A 19,260-nucleotide genomic window follows, 5' to 3' on the forward strand; every position below is an offset into this window, starting at 1 on the left:
TGTATACTACACCATGTATACTACACCATGTACACTACACCATGTATACTACACCATGTATACTACACCATGTATACTACACCATGTATACTACACCATGTACACTACACCATGTACACTACATTATGTATACTACACCATGTATACTACACCATGTACACTACACCATGTATACTACACCATGTATACTACACCATGTATACTACACCATGTACACTACACCATGTATACTACACCATGTACACTACACCATGTACACTACATTATGTATACTACACCATGTATACTACATTATGTATACTACACCATGTATACTACACCATGTATACTACATTATGTATACTACACCATGTATACTACACTTTGTATACTACACCATGTATACTTCACCATGTATACTACATTATGTATACTACATTATGTATACTACACCATGTATACTTCACCATGTATACTACATTATGTATACTACACCATGCACAACACACAATCTAGCAGAGACTAGCACGATCCCACAAAATAGACGAACGAGTCAAAAATCGGCTCTAAATGGGCCAAAAATAGCAATCGTGTAAATGACTCCCGTTAAGATTCACTGTCTGATTATTAGCAGGTGAAAGAGTGGCTGTCAGGGGTTCAATAGGTCACTTTTGCTCATTATTTCTATAGTTGCCATTGCCTTGTGGTCACTTGTATTATGCTTAACTAATTTGTTAAATATTCTTTGTCCAATTTCAGTTAAAACTACATTTAAATCTAACATTCTGTGTTGCAAAACACAGATGAGAAACTCCTTATAAAAGTTAGGGTTAGGGTTATATATATATATATATATATATATATACATATTTTTTTTAATTATCAGCACCCCCACATATAAATCACGCACCCCCTTAGCACCGGGAGAAATAAAATCCTGGCGCCGTGCCTTAAGTAGGCGAGGAGGAAGTCTGGGCCTCACTGCTAAGGATGCTGCTGTGTGTGCTTATACTGGGCCTCATGTTGTGTGTTAGTAAGCCAACAAGGTGTGTGATGTTAGCATGCTAACAAGGTGTGTGATGTTAGCATGCTACCAAGGTGTGTGATGCTAGCATGCTAACAGGTTTGTGATGCTAGCTACAGCATTACCTGAGGCTCTGAGCTGCTCTTCCTAACACTGGTCCAGTTCCTCTCAGGGTTGAATCCAATCACTGGAGAAACAGACGAGACCAACGTTTACACAATAAAACAGTTACAAAAACAAAATGAAATATTTTACTGAACTAAAAGTTTGAACTCTATTCAAACTTAATTCATATTCACTTTCTTTTTTCCTAGATTATTTTTTGTCATTATAATAAACTAACATTTTCCTTCTCTTTCCACTGCACCATTTATTGATCTGAAATGAACACAAATGGTTTAATGATGATTATCAATCAGTTATAAGCTTGCTTTAAATTGGAGACATCAAAATGAAGCTAAAGCACAAAAATACAAATATTTGGATTGATCATAGACCTTGGTTGTTAACAGTTGTTAACTGAGACCTTTAGATGTGTCCCTGCTCCAGGAGGACTTTAATCCAGGTGAGATGAGGTTAAATGGTTCCTTGTAGAGTAAAGGTTACAGACCCCTGACCAGGGGAAGAGGGTGAGGAGACCCCACTATCAGAGCTGGACCCTCTGAATTTAATTCATGGGGTGAAACGATGCTAAGTTGGTCATGCTAATGGTAACTTAATTCAAGTACAGCATTTCTGCAAAATAAAATAAAAAAACATGTAACCTGTTGTTATGTTTTGCTGTTATTTATTAAAACATTTGTTACGTCTTTTAAAATAATATAAAATAAAATATTGCCACTAAAACATCAAAACATTTTGCAAACATCATTTAACTACGATAAGTCAACTATTCATCAGCATGGCTTGAAAAAAAAAAGGGTGTGACCAACTGAGAAAGTTAGTGTGAAGCCCTGCAACAACATCATCTACTCAATGATACAGATTATTTTTCTTTGATGTTTACAGTAGAGCACACATACTACACACTGTTGCACACAACAATGTCAGGAAGTTTGCTGTGTCCTAAGACGACGAGTATGCAAAGTCCGCATTTGTGCACTGGGTCCTAACCTGGTCCATGAGTCCGTACGCAGGAGTTCACAAGTACAGAGTGTGTCTACTTAGATGTTAGAAACGCCCTTGACGACAACACAGTGATTTCAACCAGGTGTGTTGGACACATCTAAAAGGAGGACTGGAGATGTCCACCCTGGTCTAAAGGCACAAAGTCACCAGCAGGTGGTGCTGTAGAAGCAGCTCATAGAGCTGAACACATGAAGCAGTGATTCACAAACTGATCCACAATCACAATATTGATCCCTTCCAAAAATTCAATCATGTGTTTCATTAAAATCCATTTCTGAAACGCTGAATCATTTTGGAAAATAATCTAATTGTAATTTTTTTCCTCAATATTGCGATTGCAATTTAATATGCAATTATTTTTTCAAGAGCTTCTTGTCATGTATTTTTTAATGTATAATTTAATAACAACATTAAAGCAAACAAATCTGTGGCTTTACCTCTTCAACATTAGGGCAGTATAAATAACTTTTATATTAACAAAACACTAAAAACACTAAACCAACTATCTAAACAATACACATACATAATCAAATCAAGCATATAAAACAACTTGACAATGAAAAATTGTACAAAAGTGGATGTGACAGGAAGTAGATGTGACAGGAAGTAGATGTGACAGGAAGTGGATGTGACAGGAAGTGGATGTGACAGGAAGTAGATGTGAGCAGGCGCTTTGTGCTCCTCTGGAATTTTAGGATAATTCAGTGCCTTAGGCTCTAAAGGTCAGGAGGAGAACCTGGTACCTGGTGGGAGGGAGGTCCTGTGACGGAGGGAGTTGTTGGGTGTCCCTGGAGCACTGGATGGTTTCTCCCATGTGGTCTCTGAGAACACAACATTCTCTATTATATATTATTACGAATAACTAATCTTATTGTTTTGAATTCACTTCTAAATAAATATAAACAAATACTTTTTTAAAGCACACTGTGCTAATAATTAACAAAGCAGACTAACATTTGGATACATTTCATTTTCTGGTCCCATAAACAATGATGTTCACTTCCAAATATAAATACCCCATTGGGTACATGCACATAAAAACTAATAGTTCATATGATATTATATATTACACTGAGTAAATATGTATCTGACTGAAAAGTGGACGCACCATTAGGGCCTCTGAAGCTGGATCAGTATATCCTGATATGTGTGCGTTAGCTTCAGCTAACCAAACATTCTCTGTACTATGAAGCAGGATATAAACACACTGACGAACCCAGGTGATTTCAGCCTGGCTACGTGCAAACTCCTGTGGCAGGGGGCGGAGTTAGCAGCGTCAGACCAATCACAGAGAAACTGTAGAGAGCAACTTTCATCACTATTGAGGAATAATTTCGTAAAATAATGAAAAATTAAAATCCAGAATGAATGATAATATGAATCAATATTAACATATGGAGGATAAACAGACACTATTAAAGCTCACACCTTGTCTGTGTCTCTGATGCTCAACCTACATCATAAGGTGGAATATATTTATATTTTATACAGCCTGGATTATTATTATCTATCCCACAGTGGTCACATGGTCAGCACCAGCTTCAGGGCTGGATATGATCTGAGTGAGTATAAAAGCCCGCCTCCTTATGATGAAGGCTGAGCATCAGAGAAACTGACTGCACGTGTGTGCTGTAATAAAGTCAAACTGTTTATTCTCCATCAATTAATATTGATTAATCTCGTCAATAACAGGGTCAGCAGCGTCCTTTTCTTTTTAATTCTTCATATTTCTAAAGAATTATTGGTAACACTTTATTTAAAGGTGTATACATAAGGTTGTCATTATAATTATACATGACATCTGTCATTAGCATTGATAAGGAAACGTTTCACAACATTATGTTTTGGACCATGTCATGATATTTTAACATGACCATCACAATGTAAATCATCTGAAGCATATGAAATGTTAAATTAATAACAGTAGTCGTTATATTAACACAGTTTAGCATGTTTAGAATGTTTGAGTCAGTTTAAAGTCAGTAATGTCACGTAAACAGAGTGAATAGCATGAAGGCTGTAAATATGCTAATGTGCTGCTGCTATTCCCATTGGTGGCTAAACTAAGCTCACATTCTTATTTCCTACCATTGTTTGTGGCGTTGACGTAGTAGCGCCGCCCTTGTGGAGACATGTAGCAGTTCCAGTGATGAGGAAGATCATCTCTGAGCTCTTCAACAGGACGCTGACTCAGCAAAACACAAAAGATCAATAAACAACAGTGTTTCAACAATGACATAAAGAGGCGTCTACACACACATACATGTGATACACACTATAGCACACACATACCAACAACAGTGATGTTCATATCAAATGTACTTGTTGATAATAAATACTTAAACTTCAAGAGTAACTAAAGCCTCTTTTTTTCTGCTGAATATACATGTATTATTGTATTAAGTAGTGCTGTTTATTAATCCTCGTCCAATTTTTTACATTTTAGTAAAAGTATTTTGATGCAGTGTATTTAGTTATAAATATCAGAGTCACTGCCCTCTAAGGGTTGAACGCTGCTATTACAATAGAATGTTTCTATTGGCTGAGACGATTATAGTGACCATCATCAATGGTCATTGTTGGCCCCGCCTCTCCTATAAAAGCTGAGAGGAGGGGAGCAGGGTTTCCTCCAATCACAGCCCTCAGTGAACACTGACTGACCAATCATCATCTCCACTGTCTTTAGAACGTTGAGCTCCAGGTAGTTCTGACTGCACCAGGACACCAGCCGGTCTGTCTCCACCTGTAGGAGGACTCCATCATCTCCTCCATCATCTCCTCCATGGAGATGATGGAGTCAGACTGACTGGTGAGAGGAGGAGCAGCTGTAGTCATTGAGTCCTGTGGTCCACAGATGTAGTGATACATCTCAGCTGTAAACTCATTGTGCAGGGTTGACCGGTTGCCACAGTAGGCGTGTCTACTGCTCCAGGAACCCCGCCCATGATCAAAACATTTTTTGAATTCCCCCCCTAGTGGCAGGTCAGCAGAAAGCATGGATTTAGTGACTCTATTTGTCTGTGGTTCATGTATCAATACAGTCCTGCTATAGAGGAGTGGATAGTTTGACCCTGAGCTATTATGAAATATTAATAACTGCTACCAAGCATTATTATTACTCTTTATAGAGGTGGCACCCCAAACAATTACAGATATAAATTTATAATATAATCTAAATATCTACACAGATTTATGTTTTATTTTTTTTTACAGCAGAAGTGATTGAGTTATTTTTTTACTGTATGTAATGTATAGCTATAACACACACACACTCACACACACACGCACACGCACACGCACTCACACTCACACTCACACTCGCACACGCACACGCACACACACACACGCACACACACTTCTGTGTGTTGTACATCAATGCAGATCATTGTACTGCAGCTGACAGAGACACTATGTTCCAGTGAAGAACAATAAAACATTTGTCTCATCTACAAGTTAGCACGTAGCCACTGACACACCACACACACACACACACACACACACACACACGGTGTGGACAAGCAAAATGCACTTAAACACCTGAACAAACAAAACGTAGACCTGTCACCATGTTTAGTTGCATTTTCAGAAGACATACAGCAACGGTTTATGGTTTCAGAATTAGAATCAGAATCAGAATCAGAATCAGCTTATTGACCAGGTACAGTTTAGAACAATACGAGGAATTTGACTTGGTAGTTGCAGTGAAAGAAGACACATCAACACACCGGAGCAGCCATTTGCGGCGCCCACATATTTAGGTGAAAAAGGGATCAATAACAGGAGGAGAGGAGGGGTGAGGGGATAAAAAACTGCCAGTTTGAAACTGATTTCCCTAAACAGAGAAAACAGTGTGAAACCAGGAAAAAAACCGCCTCTGCAAACATAAATGTAAGCATGACACAGTCAAACAACTCGAGACAAGGCATGTGGAAGGGTTGGGTGGGAGGTTGGCTGGGGGAGGGGGTCAGGTGGGAAGAACAGCAGGATTCCAGCCGTTTGGGGACATGGGCGTGCTGCCAGTGGGCGCTGCTACCACGCCTCCATGCAGCTGAGGATGGGAGGTGGGGAAAGATGGCCAACGAGGCATTTGAAGTTGAAGACCTGTAGCTGCGTTACTGACAACCAGATGACGTGTGGAAAAGTTCAGCATCAACAGTTCCAGGAGGAATGTAGGGAAGGAGCGGGGGGAGGGAGTGGGGGTAAGAGCCGCCGTCTGCAGAAACTTCCTGGTGATAAGAGTTGAGACAACCTTGGCTTTAGCCTTGGCTAGCTGGGGAGCTGAAAGGGAAATAAACAATGTGATTTGATACAGGCTATGTTAATTTCCAATAGCCTTCTGTCCTGGGTCTCTCTGCTGTAATCCAATGACTGACCTAGTTTCCACTTCCAAGCCGGGTCTCCAACTTCTCCCAGTTGTTATCATAACGCGTAGACGATCCAAAAGCAGCTCTTGCTTTTGATATCGATCAACACATGAGTCTGAGTGTTCAGAGCTCTGCTACATCCTTCAGAAATCACTGGCAGCTTTTCCAAAACAGTCGCCAGCGTAGTACGGACTTTACGATAGATTAGGAAGCAACCAGCTCCGATCAGCAGCATGCCTACTATCATTATTCCAATCATGTAGATGTTCTCCACGTCTTCCACGGAAAGGATGGACAGACACACAACTCGCCACTTGTTGCAAGGGTCAAGTGTGTATCCAGCCGTAAACGTCCCGCTTGGACATGCGGGTTCACCCCGGTTTGGTGTATATGCTCCGCAAATTCTGTGTGATATAAGAATATACTGTATAATGTAAATCAGCTAGCGTACGATATAACATAAGTTCTTTAGTCCTGGTACCTGGATGGACTAGTCCTGGTATTGCGTCACCTAGTCCTAGTACCATGTTGACAAGTCCTAGTATTAAGTGGACTACTCCTGGTACCACGTGGACTCATCCTGGTACCTTGTGGACTAGTCCTCGTTCCAAGTGGACTAGTCCTCGTACCACGTGGACTAGGGACTTGTCTTAGGGTGTACTCACACTGGTAACCAGGGCCGTTACTAACCAGCTCTGTACATGTGTGAAACCATGGGGGGCCATTGTCTGGCCTGCGTAGGTGTGAACTGCACCACAGGGGGGTTAACGGCCCGATGGTCCTGCTAGAAGAGGTGGTCCAAACAGCGTGCCAGAGTGGCACGGTTGGCCACGCATGCGCACACACAACTCGACTCGACCCGCGCGCAAAATGTGATGACGTTGGTACCGCGCGACGCTTTACGGCACATAAACATCCGCATTCCGCAATGATAGCGGTGTCAGAAGTGCTCGTTAGCTGATGAAAAGTTCAGAGTTGGCGTTTCCTGATATATATGAACAACACCACAGAGAACTCATGGATGAAGAGGACAACATGACAGTCAGGACTTCTCTTTGTTCAGCCGACAGCAGGACAGTAACGGAGTGTAGCAGCTCATCATCAGGTCCGGGTATTTCCGAGGGTATAAATATACATATAAACACATATTACTGGTATATTAACCCATATAATCCAGAAAATATAGAAATGGGACATTTTACTGCTGCTAATGTGTAACATATTACTGGTATTTTGTGGACAGGACACATGTGGTTGGCTATTATATAACCCAGAAAAAAATGGAAATGGTACATTGTACTGCTGCTAATGTATAAATAATATAAATATATATATATATGGTGTTTCAGTGTTCTGGGACACATACTCACTAACTCTGTAGAATGAAAACAAACACAGTGTCTTGAGGAGCAAAGTGTAGTGTATTAATTTATTAATCTAAATGTAACCAAAAACAGAACATCACAAATACAGCCCAAATAAATTAAATGTCTGAAAGAAAGGTAATAATTTTCTAAACAAAAATCAATAAGCCAGAAATAAAGTGCAACCATTTGCAAAATGTAACATGAACCTTAAAAACAAAACATTTAAACATTGGAAGTACAAGGATGGGAATATTATGACAGCAGAACCTGGAACAAGACTGTAAACTATTTATTTATTTTTAATCTTATTTTATTTCTCTTCTTAGGTCGTGTCGTGTTAGTGAACATGTGATAATACCAATTATCAGTATGTGGAGTTCCTGTTAGTCCTGTTCAACTATAATGAATTGATCAGAAATCTACACGTGTCCTGTTCTCAAAATACCAGTAATATGTTTCATTGAGAATAGTATTACTGATACCATCATTCAACCAATCTGTGTCTTAAAACAACACAAATAATCACTGACTACAGAACCTCTAGCACCAGTTTAACTTTGCTGTGCCTGTGAAGCTCTGTCTGTTTCATGTAGCACAGCGGTGCTCCGTGAAAACGTGATCAGCTTTAATCATCTTCACCTGCTCAGTGTTAGGCAAGGCAAGGCAAATTTATTTGTATAGCGCATTTCATACACAAGGCAACTCAATGTGCTTTACATAAAACATTCAACTGTTTAAAATCAATAAGAACATTTAAAATCATCAGTAAAATCAATTCAAATCATCAACAAACACATTACATCATCATCATGACCAAAAATCTCTCTCAATCATACGCAGTAGAGAAAAAAAGTGCCTTTAACTTTGATTTAAAAATGTTACAGCATAACAACTAAAAGCAGCATCACCATGGTTACTGTGAGCTCTGGGCTCCACTATCTGACCTGACAGTCTCCTCTGAGGCTGACTGGGAGCCAGTGTAATGTGTTCTAACCTCTTTGTTCTGGTTCAGACCTGAGCTGCAGCGTTCTGAACCAGCTGTAGATGTTTGATGAAGACCATTACAATAGTCCAGTCTGCTGGAGATAAAAGCATGGACCAGTTTCTCCTGATCTTTCTGAGTCATTAAACCTTTCACTCTGGAGATGTTCTTTAGGTGGTAGAAGATGTTTTTGTGATAGATTTGATCTGATGCTGAATGTCAGATCTGAGTCAATCAGAACACCAAGGTTTTTGACTTGGTCTTTATCTTCTAAAGATCCAGACTCAGATACTTGCTGACAGCAGTCCTCTTTTCCTTGTTACCAAAGACAATCACCTCCATCTTGTCATGGTTTAGTTGAAGGAAGTTTTCACTCATCCATCAGTTTACTTTTTCTAAACAGTCACACAACACCTCAATGGGACCATAGTCATCTGGGTTCAGTGATAGATATAGTTGTGTGTCATCTGCGTAGCTCTGATAATAAACCTTACAGTTGTGTAAAATGTGTCCTAAAGGAAGCATATAAAGGCTAAACAGAAGAGGTCCAAGAACAGATCCCTGAGGAACCCCACAGGACATTGGTAATCTGTCAGATTCAAAGTTTACAATGTTTACAAAATAACTTTGATCCTCCAAGTAGAACTTAAACCATTACTTTAACATTTAGTCCAACCCATGTTTACAATCTGTGCAACAACATTGTATGATCTACAGTGTCAAATGTAGACTTAGATCCAATAGAATGAGAACAGATACTTTTCCTGAATCAGTGTTCAACCTTATGTCATTGATCACTTTGATCAGATCAGTTTCTGTGCTGTGATGAGAACCAAAACCTGACTGAAATTTATCAAATATTTTGTTGAATGTTAAGAATTGACTCAGTTGGTTGAAGACCACCTTCTCAATGATCTTGGCCATGAATGGAAGGTTCTGATTGGTCTATAGTTAGCCAGTATAGAGACATCCAGTGTTCTCTTTTTAACAGAGGTTTCACAGCAGCTACTTTCAGGGATTTTGGTACGGTGCCTGATTGGAATGATCAGTTAATTATCTGACACAAATCAGTGATAAATGACTTTACAACAGTTTTAAAGAAGTTTGAGGGTTTTGTGTCAAGGCAACACGTTGATGGATTCAGCTGCTGAACAGTCTCCTCTATTGTTTTTGGGTTCACTGTAACAAACTCTAACATTGTAGTTGACTCCTCCCTCAGTGGTTGAAGCTGTTCAAGCTTTTTGTGATTTTGCTGTTTGTTCTGATGTTTGACCTTATTGATTGTATTTTTTCATTGAAATTTACAGCAAATTCATTACATTTTCCAGCTGAGTAATTCAGGGGCTATCTGATCTGGGGGGTTGTGAGCTTTTCAATTACAGAAAACAACGTGTGAGAGTTGTTGACATTTGTTGGCAATTTTTTTGCCAATTTTTTGGCAATAATTTCAGAAAAGTATTGCTGCCTTGCTTTGAACAAGCCATCATTGAATTTTCACAGACTTATTTTGTATAGTTCTAGATTAATTTGGAGTTTTGTTGATCTCCATTTACGCTCAGCTCTTCTACAGTCAGATTTCAAATTCTGCATTATCTCAGTCCTCCTCCAAGGTGTTTTCTGTGTGTTTGGTTTTCTCTTAGTTTTGATTGGAGCCACCACATCTATGACATCACAGACTTTTGTATTAAACTCATCCAAAAGATCATCAACTGTCTCAGCACTCAATGTTGGTGTCATTGCTATGGCTTCCATAAACTGTGCACTTGTGTTGTCATTTATGTATCTTTTCTTTAGACACACAGAAGTAGAGGAACAGATGTTACAGTCTCTAGGTCAAAAAAGACACAGAGAGAACTGTTAGAACTGTTTTGCCTGGCTAACTAAGAATAACTCAGTCCGTGTTGTTTTTTAGTTCTTTTTATTCCAGCGTTTTGTCCGTGTCTCATAGGTTCACATTCATAGTCAGCTAGCTACCTCAAGTGCAGCCATTTCAGTGGGAACTTCCGGTTTACAAAATAAAAGTCCGTTGGAGCAACGTTATTAGAATGTTACATTCTAACATCTCATCAGAGCTACAGTAAAATGTATGTTGAAATAATGAATTAATAAAAAATAACTAATGAAACACAATAATGAAAACAATCAAAGTTTATACTTAATTGATTTTTTTTTTTTAAATAAGCAATGAAAAATGTTAATATTTTTTTTTCTATTTAGAGAGTGCACGGCTTATTAGCCAGAACATTGTTTTGTTTTGTTGTTTTCCTAAAAAAGATGTTTTGTTTTCTTTTGTTTTTTAACTTCAGTGTATTACATGGTGTTACTTTAGTCCTGACTATGAGGGACAAAAGTAACAAAGTGCAACAACTAGTCAATGTCAAATCCCACATTACACAGAAGATAGGATCATTTAAATCAGGTTAATTTAAACTAAAATGATCAGAACTTAATTAATAAACCTGATCAGATTCAGTAAACCATTGATCCCTGAGAGGAAATCAGGTGACATTAATGTTGTCCTCATACATCTTTATATGTAATATAAATAATTAAAAAGGAGACGTCAGAATAATACATGACACTACAACTTATATCTACCTTTTAATCATATGTACTTTATTTTTGTTTAATTATGAGGTTTTTTTTATTCATTATTATTTGTTTTGTATCCTCACAGGAGTTAAAAACTAATATTTTCTTTAAAAAATGATAAATATTTCTTAAAAATGAAATTGAAAAAATTAAAGTGGAAAAAAACGGAATTTGGAAAAAAATAAAACTGAATTTGGCGAAAAATAAAACGGATTTTATAGGGCCCTACACGGTGGTGGCATATACCAACCGCCAAGGTGGTTTGCGCTCACATCGGTTGCTGCTGCTGGCACGCAAACTGATCCTGTGGAGCTGCGATCATCTCTGCTCACTGAGGGCGACATACAGTACGTCCCAGGGGTCCTGAACATAGGCGCAGACCTGTTGTCCAGGGGCGTGTCGGTGTACAAGGAATGGAGGTTACAACCACTAGTGGTGCAACAGTCGTGGGCCCGTTACGAATGGGCCAAGGTGGTTCTGTTTGCCGTGGGGGGAAACAAGCAGCGCGCAATGTTTTTTTTTTCCCTGCGTGGCACAGATGCTCCCCTCGGCGTAGACGCACTAGTGCAGGGATCTGCTGTCACAGGCAGGGGGAACAAACTTCCACCCACACCCAGAATGCCAGAGGCTGTGGGTTTGGCCCCTGAATGGCTCCGTTTGTCAGCCGTGAGACTCTCAAAGTGGGATTTCCACCATACGGAGTGCCCGGGCCTCTTAATTTAAGTGGAAGGTTTTTGAGGATTGGTGTTTTAGAAGGGGTTACATCGCTTTTCAGTGTCCGGTGGGAGTGATCTTGTCGTTCCTGCAGGACCTGATTGACAAGCGCAAAGCCTTTTTCACTGTGAAAATGTATCTGGCGGCTATCGCAACCTGTCATGTGGGCTTTGGAGATAAGCCAGCAAGTTAGCACCCGCTGATAGGCCGGTTTATGAAGGGAGTGGGCAGGCTCCTCCCCATGTACAGACCACTGGCTCTGCCGTGGGATTTAGCAGTGGTTCTGGAAAGACTTAAACGTCCTCCTTTTGAACTGCTGGGAGAGGCGGGCCTTAAGTTTGCCTTTCTGAAGGCTAGCGCTGGGTTAGGGTTAACATTCAAGTTGCTAAACGGGTTAGTGACATCCATGCGCTCTCGGTTCACCCGTCATGCGCTCAGCTTCCCGGGGGATGTGAGGATGATTTTAAAGCCCACCCCAGAGTTTGTGCCGAAAGTGGTGGGCTCTTGATCTCCCATTGACCTATTTGCCTTTCCTTCCTCACGAGATGAACAGTGGCCTCATTTGTTGTGTCCAGTCCGTGCATTACGCACGTACAAGGACATGACGAGAAGCCTCCAGAGGAGCGATCAACTGTTTGTTTCCTGGGCTAGTTCTCACAAGGGGAAGCCTGTTCCTGTCACCTTGGGTTGTGGAGGCTATTGCTTTGGCTTACAAGAGTTAGGGTCTGTGGCCGCCTGGGGGTCTGCACACACACTTGACTCGAGGTCTCGCCACATCCTGGACCTTGTTCAGGAGAGTGTCTGTTCAGGACATTTGTGCAGCGGCGAGTTGTACCTCGCCCCTTACGTTTGTCCACTTTTACATGCTGGACCTTTCCGCCCTGTGCGTGGTACGGGCGGTTCTACTGTCCTGATGTGTAGAGCTGTCACGATACCAAAATGAGTAACCACAATACTATACCAGACAAAGTATCACAGTTCCGGGTAATATCGCAATACTGACGCCTTTTTTATTATTATTATTTTCATGAACTGCAATGTAATGTTACAAGTTAGAAATACTTAGTAATTACTTATAGTGTTGTTTGGTGCATGATAAGAGTACATGAACAAAACCATATTAGCAAAAAAAAAAAAAAAAACAAATAACTTAAATTAGAATTTAAAGATTAAATCGGGGCTTTCGCACATCAAATTATGTTTACCTAATATAAATAATCAACTTAGGATAACAAATCCACTCTTTAAAAAAAAACAAAAAAAATGTGAAAAATATATTTGTGCATTTTCTGGTGTTTTATGAGATTGGATGTGAGTCTGTGCGGAAAAAAAAAGGGTTCCCTCTTTTAGCTCCTATAGATTGTGACAGCGCCTGCACAGTAGATCTCCTATTGCTTTACCTTATCTGCCTCGTTTAAAGACAAAATAGTTCCAAATGTGACTTTTGGAGTTTGGTTTTTTGAGGAAAATTAGTGATGCCACTGAGCCCGGTGCTTCTGCCATGTGTTGTCTCATGTTTGTGACTGTAAGCCGTGCATGAGTCCAGGCGAGACAGAACTTTAGCTTTGTTTTGAAGCAAGTTGCTGTTGAAGCGGAGCTGTCTTCAGTTCCTTCATGCCGGCAGAAACACAGAGGCAGCCACTATGTAGCGGAAACTGGCACCGGTAGTATAATAATCCACGGTAGGACCATCGTGTAGAATTTCTAGTATAGTAGGAATCGTTACAATTTGGCACCCCGGGGAACCTTCAACCGTCCGGTTACAAGCCCAGTTCTGTAACCACTCGGCCACCACTACGTCATTTACATAACCCCGGTTCTATGAGTAATATGAGTGAGATGTCTCACCAGACAACCCTTCTTGCTCGAACGAGTGAGAAGAGGTGCTTATTCGAATGAGGAACTGCACATCTGCCCTACCTCTTATAGAGGGTGGGAGTGTCCCTAGCAGATAGACAGGTTCCACCAGCCAATCAGGGCTTGGCAGATTGAAAAAAGTGCTTCTGAGGGCTGCAGGAAGTGTGCATCCCATAGTGAGACATCTCACTCATATTACTCATACAACTTGTACAGTTTTATGTAAAACTTTAAGTTTTATACATAAAGGTTGATATTATTATGACATTATGACACCTGTCATTAGCAATAATGAGGTGTCATGAAGGCCGTCATTAAGTGTCTTTCATTACCCTAAACTTACTAGATCCCTCTACCTAACCTAAAAAATGCCAACATAGCTCCAAAGGTGTATATAGATATATATTGCAAAAGCACAAAAGGTTGATATTAATGTGTGCGTCTGTTTCTTTTTTAGAGAATAATGGCTCAAACTAACGCAGCAACAAGTGTTTGTTGTTTGAATGAATGAGTGATTGTGCTGAGGAGAAAATGATGACATCATCCACATCTGATCATCTGATCATGTGATCAGCCTGAATCCATCTTCACTAGTGTTTGTGAAATCAAAGCAGATCAAATGTTCCAGAAAGAGGTAATAGAGACGTTTCTTTGGGCCATGTTCACATCTAATCTGATCAAACCAATTGATTGATACACCAAACGTTCCAGATAATCAACATTGTGTTTGTGATATGAGACACAGTCCATCAGTAGGTTCAGCTTCATCCATGATGACAGAAAAAAACTAAAATTCACTTCCTAAAACCAAAAGGGCAACATTCCACTATTATTTTATAACTGAAAGTCAAGATATTAATTTTAGACGTGAATCACATTAAAATGTTCCAAAGGAACAATAGGAGTAAAAAAAACATGTTAAAATAAAAAGGAGTGTTTAAAAAAAGATAACTAAACTACGTTGACGAAACTAACGTGTACTTATTATAGCAATAACGTCCTTATAAATGTATTTTATTCACAAGCTTGTTAGGTTGATCTATTATCAGCTCTGGGAGGGGTCTTCTGGTGGTTCACGACTAAAAACAGCCTCCGTGAGACAAGCCTCAACTCTGACTATGTTTAAATCTAGGCTAAAAATATGCTTATTTCCTGCTGCCTATGGCAACTGATTGTATTTGAACTCATTTTAATGTAATTGTATTGATTGATTTGTTTTTATTGCTCTTTATTATATTTTTAATGTGTTTGTGTGTTTGGTGTTGTTGTGAGACACATTGAGTTGTCTTGTACATGGTCTGTCACATACCCACGCTAGCTAGCGTAATGCTATGACAATGGTTAGGAAAAAGTGGCAGAGATTATTTAGGATTTATTTGAATGTGAATGCGACAACGATAAATCTGCGTTATTTGCGCATTGCACGAACATCACATTTAGTACGTAAGGCTGATCCCAGTAGACACAGTTTGACAACAGAAACATAATGTTAGATAGATTCAGAACACTTTATTTATCCTCGAGGGGCAATTCAGTTTCAGTTACATCCAGTCCAAGAAACATAAAAAGACAATCACATATAACATGGGAGTACAGAAGCTGAACTACTGTGGGTCACCACAAAGGCAGCACCCCATATCTTAGATGAGAAGTGGAAAACATGAGGTAAGAAGAGGGGAAAAGGCAGGTCCCAAACTTTAGAGACTTTGTGATTGATCAGTAAACTGCAAGCTCCAATCAGCACCAAACCTACTATCATAATAACAATTATGTAGACGTCTTCCACGTCCTCAATGAAAAAGATAGACAGACAGACTCTTGTCCCAAGAGTTCATCGTGTATCCAGCTGGAAACGTTCATTTTTGTTTTAAAAACATGGTTGATTGCATTGAGAGACCAGCTGATTAATTCTATAATTTTGGTTTTTGGATAGAGATGTAGAAAGAGGCTCCTAAGACAAAACAAGCAGCAGCAGCAGGCGAATAAGGAAGGGAGCCAGAAACAAAGTGTCCGCCTTCGTTAAGAGGAAGAAGAGAAACATAACACTAGAAGAGCTTAAATTGTGATCATGTTGAAAGACTTCTGCCACTAAGCCATGGTATAGCATGGTTAACTAAGAAGTTATAGTATATTTATTACTGAATGATGTAAACCATTTATACACAGATGAAGAATAGTTAGTGAGCTTTAATTTGTAGCCACAACACAAACATGTGAGCTAAGAGGAATCAGGATAAGATCATAGGAATGTTCTCTTCTTATCACTTACACGTTCTCACTAAATTACTGTTGTCCATCTTTAGAACTATGAAAAAGTTCACCAAACAAACTGATTAAATGATGTTTGTGGAGGAGCCAATGGAGCTGCAGCTATCAATTCATTCATTATTTTACTTCCACCTAAAACCACTACTTAAATAATTAAAAAAAAGTAGAAAAATTAATTAAAACTTGTCCTGGAATAACTGGAATAACCTGGAACCAGAGAGCTTAGCATGCAAAGTTCAGAGGTCATGGGGTATCTATGGGGCCATTATCGTGTGTGCGTAATACAATCTGTGTGTCTGTACCTTGATCTGTGTGTGTTTCAATCCGTTTGTGTTGTCTGTGCGTAATCCATTCTGTGTCTGTATTAACATCCGTAAGCGTGGATCATCAAACCGGGACATTCTATTGGCCGTCTGTGCATGTGACTTTTGGAACACATTTGGCAAATACGATCTGTAACTTTTTAATACTTGTATCTCCTGCAGTACCGCTAGAAACCAGCAGCTGTCACTGATACCAAGTGATAGTTCCTCAACATGTCACATTCTGAGGGAACAGGACAAGAACTGAAGTCCACTGCCCCTGGTTTCCCTCCCCAGGTCCTGGACCAGGTCTACACACACTACAGGACTGTTGAGGATTTATTTCAGTAGTTTTCAGGTTCTGTTCCTGTTTTCATGCAGTCTGTGGATGTGTCCATAACGAGATGATCACGTTCAGCCGTCAACACACACGGAAGTTGATCACAAGATATGAGGAGCACCAGTAGATTCATTACGCCACAGAAAACCACTGCTTGTCTGGTTTTTTATTTTTCGGTATTTCTTTTTTGGTATTAAATTAGTAAAACAAAATAACCACACAGTTTACTTGTTATTTGAATTTAGTTTTGAAACGAAATAACCAAAGAACAAACGAAAGAACCAAAGAACAAACAGTACACGGATTGTGTACTGTTTTGTACACCGTTCGTTTTTGATGGAATCTGCCAAACTGCCAGCGGAGCTGAAGTCAGCATCCAATGTGAACATTTTTAAATCAAAGTTAAAGGCACTTTTTTTCTCTACTGCATATGATTGAGAGAGAGATTTTTTCATGTTGTTGATGTAATGGTGATTTTACTGATTATTTTAAATGTTTTTATTGATTTTACTGATGATTTTAAATGTTCTTATTGATTTTAAACAATTGAATGTTTTATCATGTAAAGCACATTGAGTTGCCTTGAGTATGAAATGCGCTATATAAATAAATTTGCCTTGCCTTGCCTTACTGCCACAAGGAGCCGAGGCAACGATTTATCAAGTCATCATCTAGTATCCATAGAGACGTCTCATAGCTAGGGATGTAAAGATTAAAAATTGATTCAAAGGAATCACGGTTCACATCGATACTCTGAAATTGAATCGCAGTATTTTTTTTTTTTCAACTGCAGAGGTTGCTATCTATTTAGAATTTGAAATTCAGGATGCACCACCATGTTTTAAATCAGAAGTGTGGAAGCATGTTGGCTTCTCCAAGACGAAAAGAAAGAAGTGAGAAAGAAAGTGTGTGTGTGTTTAATAAGTCTGTGTGTGTGTTTAATAAGTCTGTGTGTGTTTAATAAGTCTGTGTGTGTTTAATAAGTCTGTGTGTGTTTAATAAGTCTGCGTGTGTGTTAATAAGTCTGTGTGTTTTTAATAAGTCTGTGTGTGTGTTTAATAAGTCTGTGTGTGTGTTTAATAAGTCTGCTGTGTGTGTTTAATAAGTCTTCTGTGTGTTTAATAAGTCTGTGTGTGTGTTTAATAAGTCTGTGTGTGTTTAATAATTCTGTGTGTGTGTTTAATAAGTCTGTGTGTGTGTTTAATAAGTCCTGTGTTGTGTTTATAAGGTCTCTGTGTGTTTAATAAGTCTGTGTTGTGTTTAATAAGTCTGTGTGTGTGTTTAATAAGTCCTGTGTGTGTGTTAATAAGTCTCTGTGTGTGTGTATTAAGTCTGTGTGTGTGTTTATTAAGTCTGTGTGTGTGTTTAATAAGTCTGTGTGTGTGTTTAATAAGTCTGTGTGTGTGTTTAATAAGTCTCTGTGTGTGTTTAATAAGTCTGTGTGTGTGTTTAATAAGTCTCTGTGTGTTTAATAAGTCTGTGTGTGTGTTTAATAAGTCTGTGTGTGTGTTTAATAAGTCTGTGTGTGTGTTTAATAAGTCTGTGTGTGTTTAATAAGTCTGTGTGTGTGTTTTATAAGTCTGTGTGTGTTTAATAAGTCTGTGTGTGTGTTTAATAAGTCTGTGTGTGTGTTTTAATAAGTCTCTGTGTGTGTTAATAAGTCTGTGTGTGTGTTTAATAAGTCTGTGTGTGTGTTTAATAAGTCTGTGTGTGTGTTTAATAAGTCTGTGTGTGTGTTTAATAAGTCTGTGTGTGTGTTTAATAAGTCTGTGTGTGTGTTTAATAAGTCTGTGTGTGTTTAATAAGTCTGTGTGTGTTTAATAAGTCTGTGTGTGTTTAATAAGTCTGTGTGTGTGTTTAATAAGTCTGTGTGTGTGTTTAATAAGTCTGTGTGTGTGTTAATAAGTCTGTGTGTGTTTAATAAGTCTGTGTGTGTGTGTTTAATAAGTCTCTGTGTTTTTAATAAGTCTGTGTGTGTGTTTAATAAGTCTGTGTGTGTGTTTAATAAGTCTGTGTGTGTGTTTAATAAGTCTGAATGTGTGTTTAATAAGTCTGAGTGTGTGTTTAATAAGTCTGTGTGTGTGTTTAATAAGTCTGTGTGTGTTTAATAAGTCTGTGTGTGTTTAATAAGTCTGTGTGTGTGTTTAATAAGTCTGAGTGTGTTTTTAATAAGTCTGTGTGTGTGTTTAATAAGTCTCTGTGTGTTTAATAAGTCTGTGTGTTCTTAATAAGTCTGTGTGTGTGTTTAATAAGTCTGTGTGTGTTTAATAAGTCTGTGTGTGTGTTTAATAAGTCTGAGTGTGTTTTTAATAAGTCTGTGTGTGTGTTTAATAAGTCTGTGTG

The 19,260-nt window shown here is 38.9% G+C and overlaps 1 protein-coding gene across 3 annotated transcripts in view; it reads right to left on the reverse strand.

The window, feature by feature from the left end:
* Positions 1 to 19,260, reverse strand: part of LOC114459850 (growth arrest-specific protein 7-like) — an 80,552-nt gene that overhangs the window by 51,244 nt on the left and 10,048 nt on the right. For all 3 annotated transcript variants that reach the window (XM_028442002.1, XM_028442001.1, XM_028442003.1), the window contains exons 2-4: positions 4,220 to 4,316; positions 2,875 to 2,952; positions 1,129 to 1,190 (exon numbers count right to left, since the gene is read on the reverse strand). In XM_028442002.1, coding sequence (XP_028297803.1) covers positions 1,129 to 1,190; positions 2,875 to 2,952; positions 4,220 to 4,316 — 237 coding nt within the window. The remainder of the gene's footprint in view (positions 1 to 1,128; positions 1,191 to 2,874; positions 2,953 to 4,219; positions 4,317 to 19,260) is intronic.

Source organism: Gouania willdenowi, unplaced genomic scaffold (assembly GCF_900634775.1).
Source record: "Gouania willdenowi unplaced genomic scaffold, fGouWil2.1 scaffold_359_arrow_ctg1, whole genome shotgun sequence".
NCBI classification, from domain to species: domain Eukaryota; kingdom Metazoa; phylum Chordata; class Actinopteri; order Blenniiformes; family Gobiesocidae; genus Gouania; species Gouania willdenowi.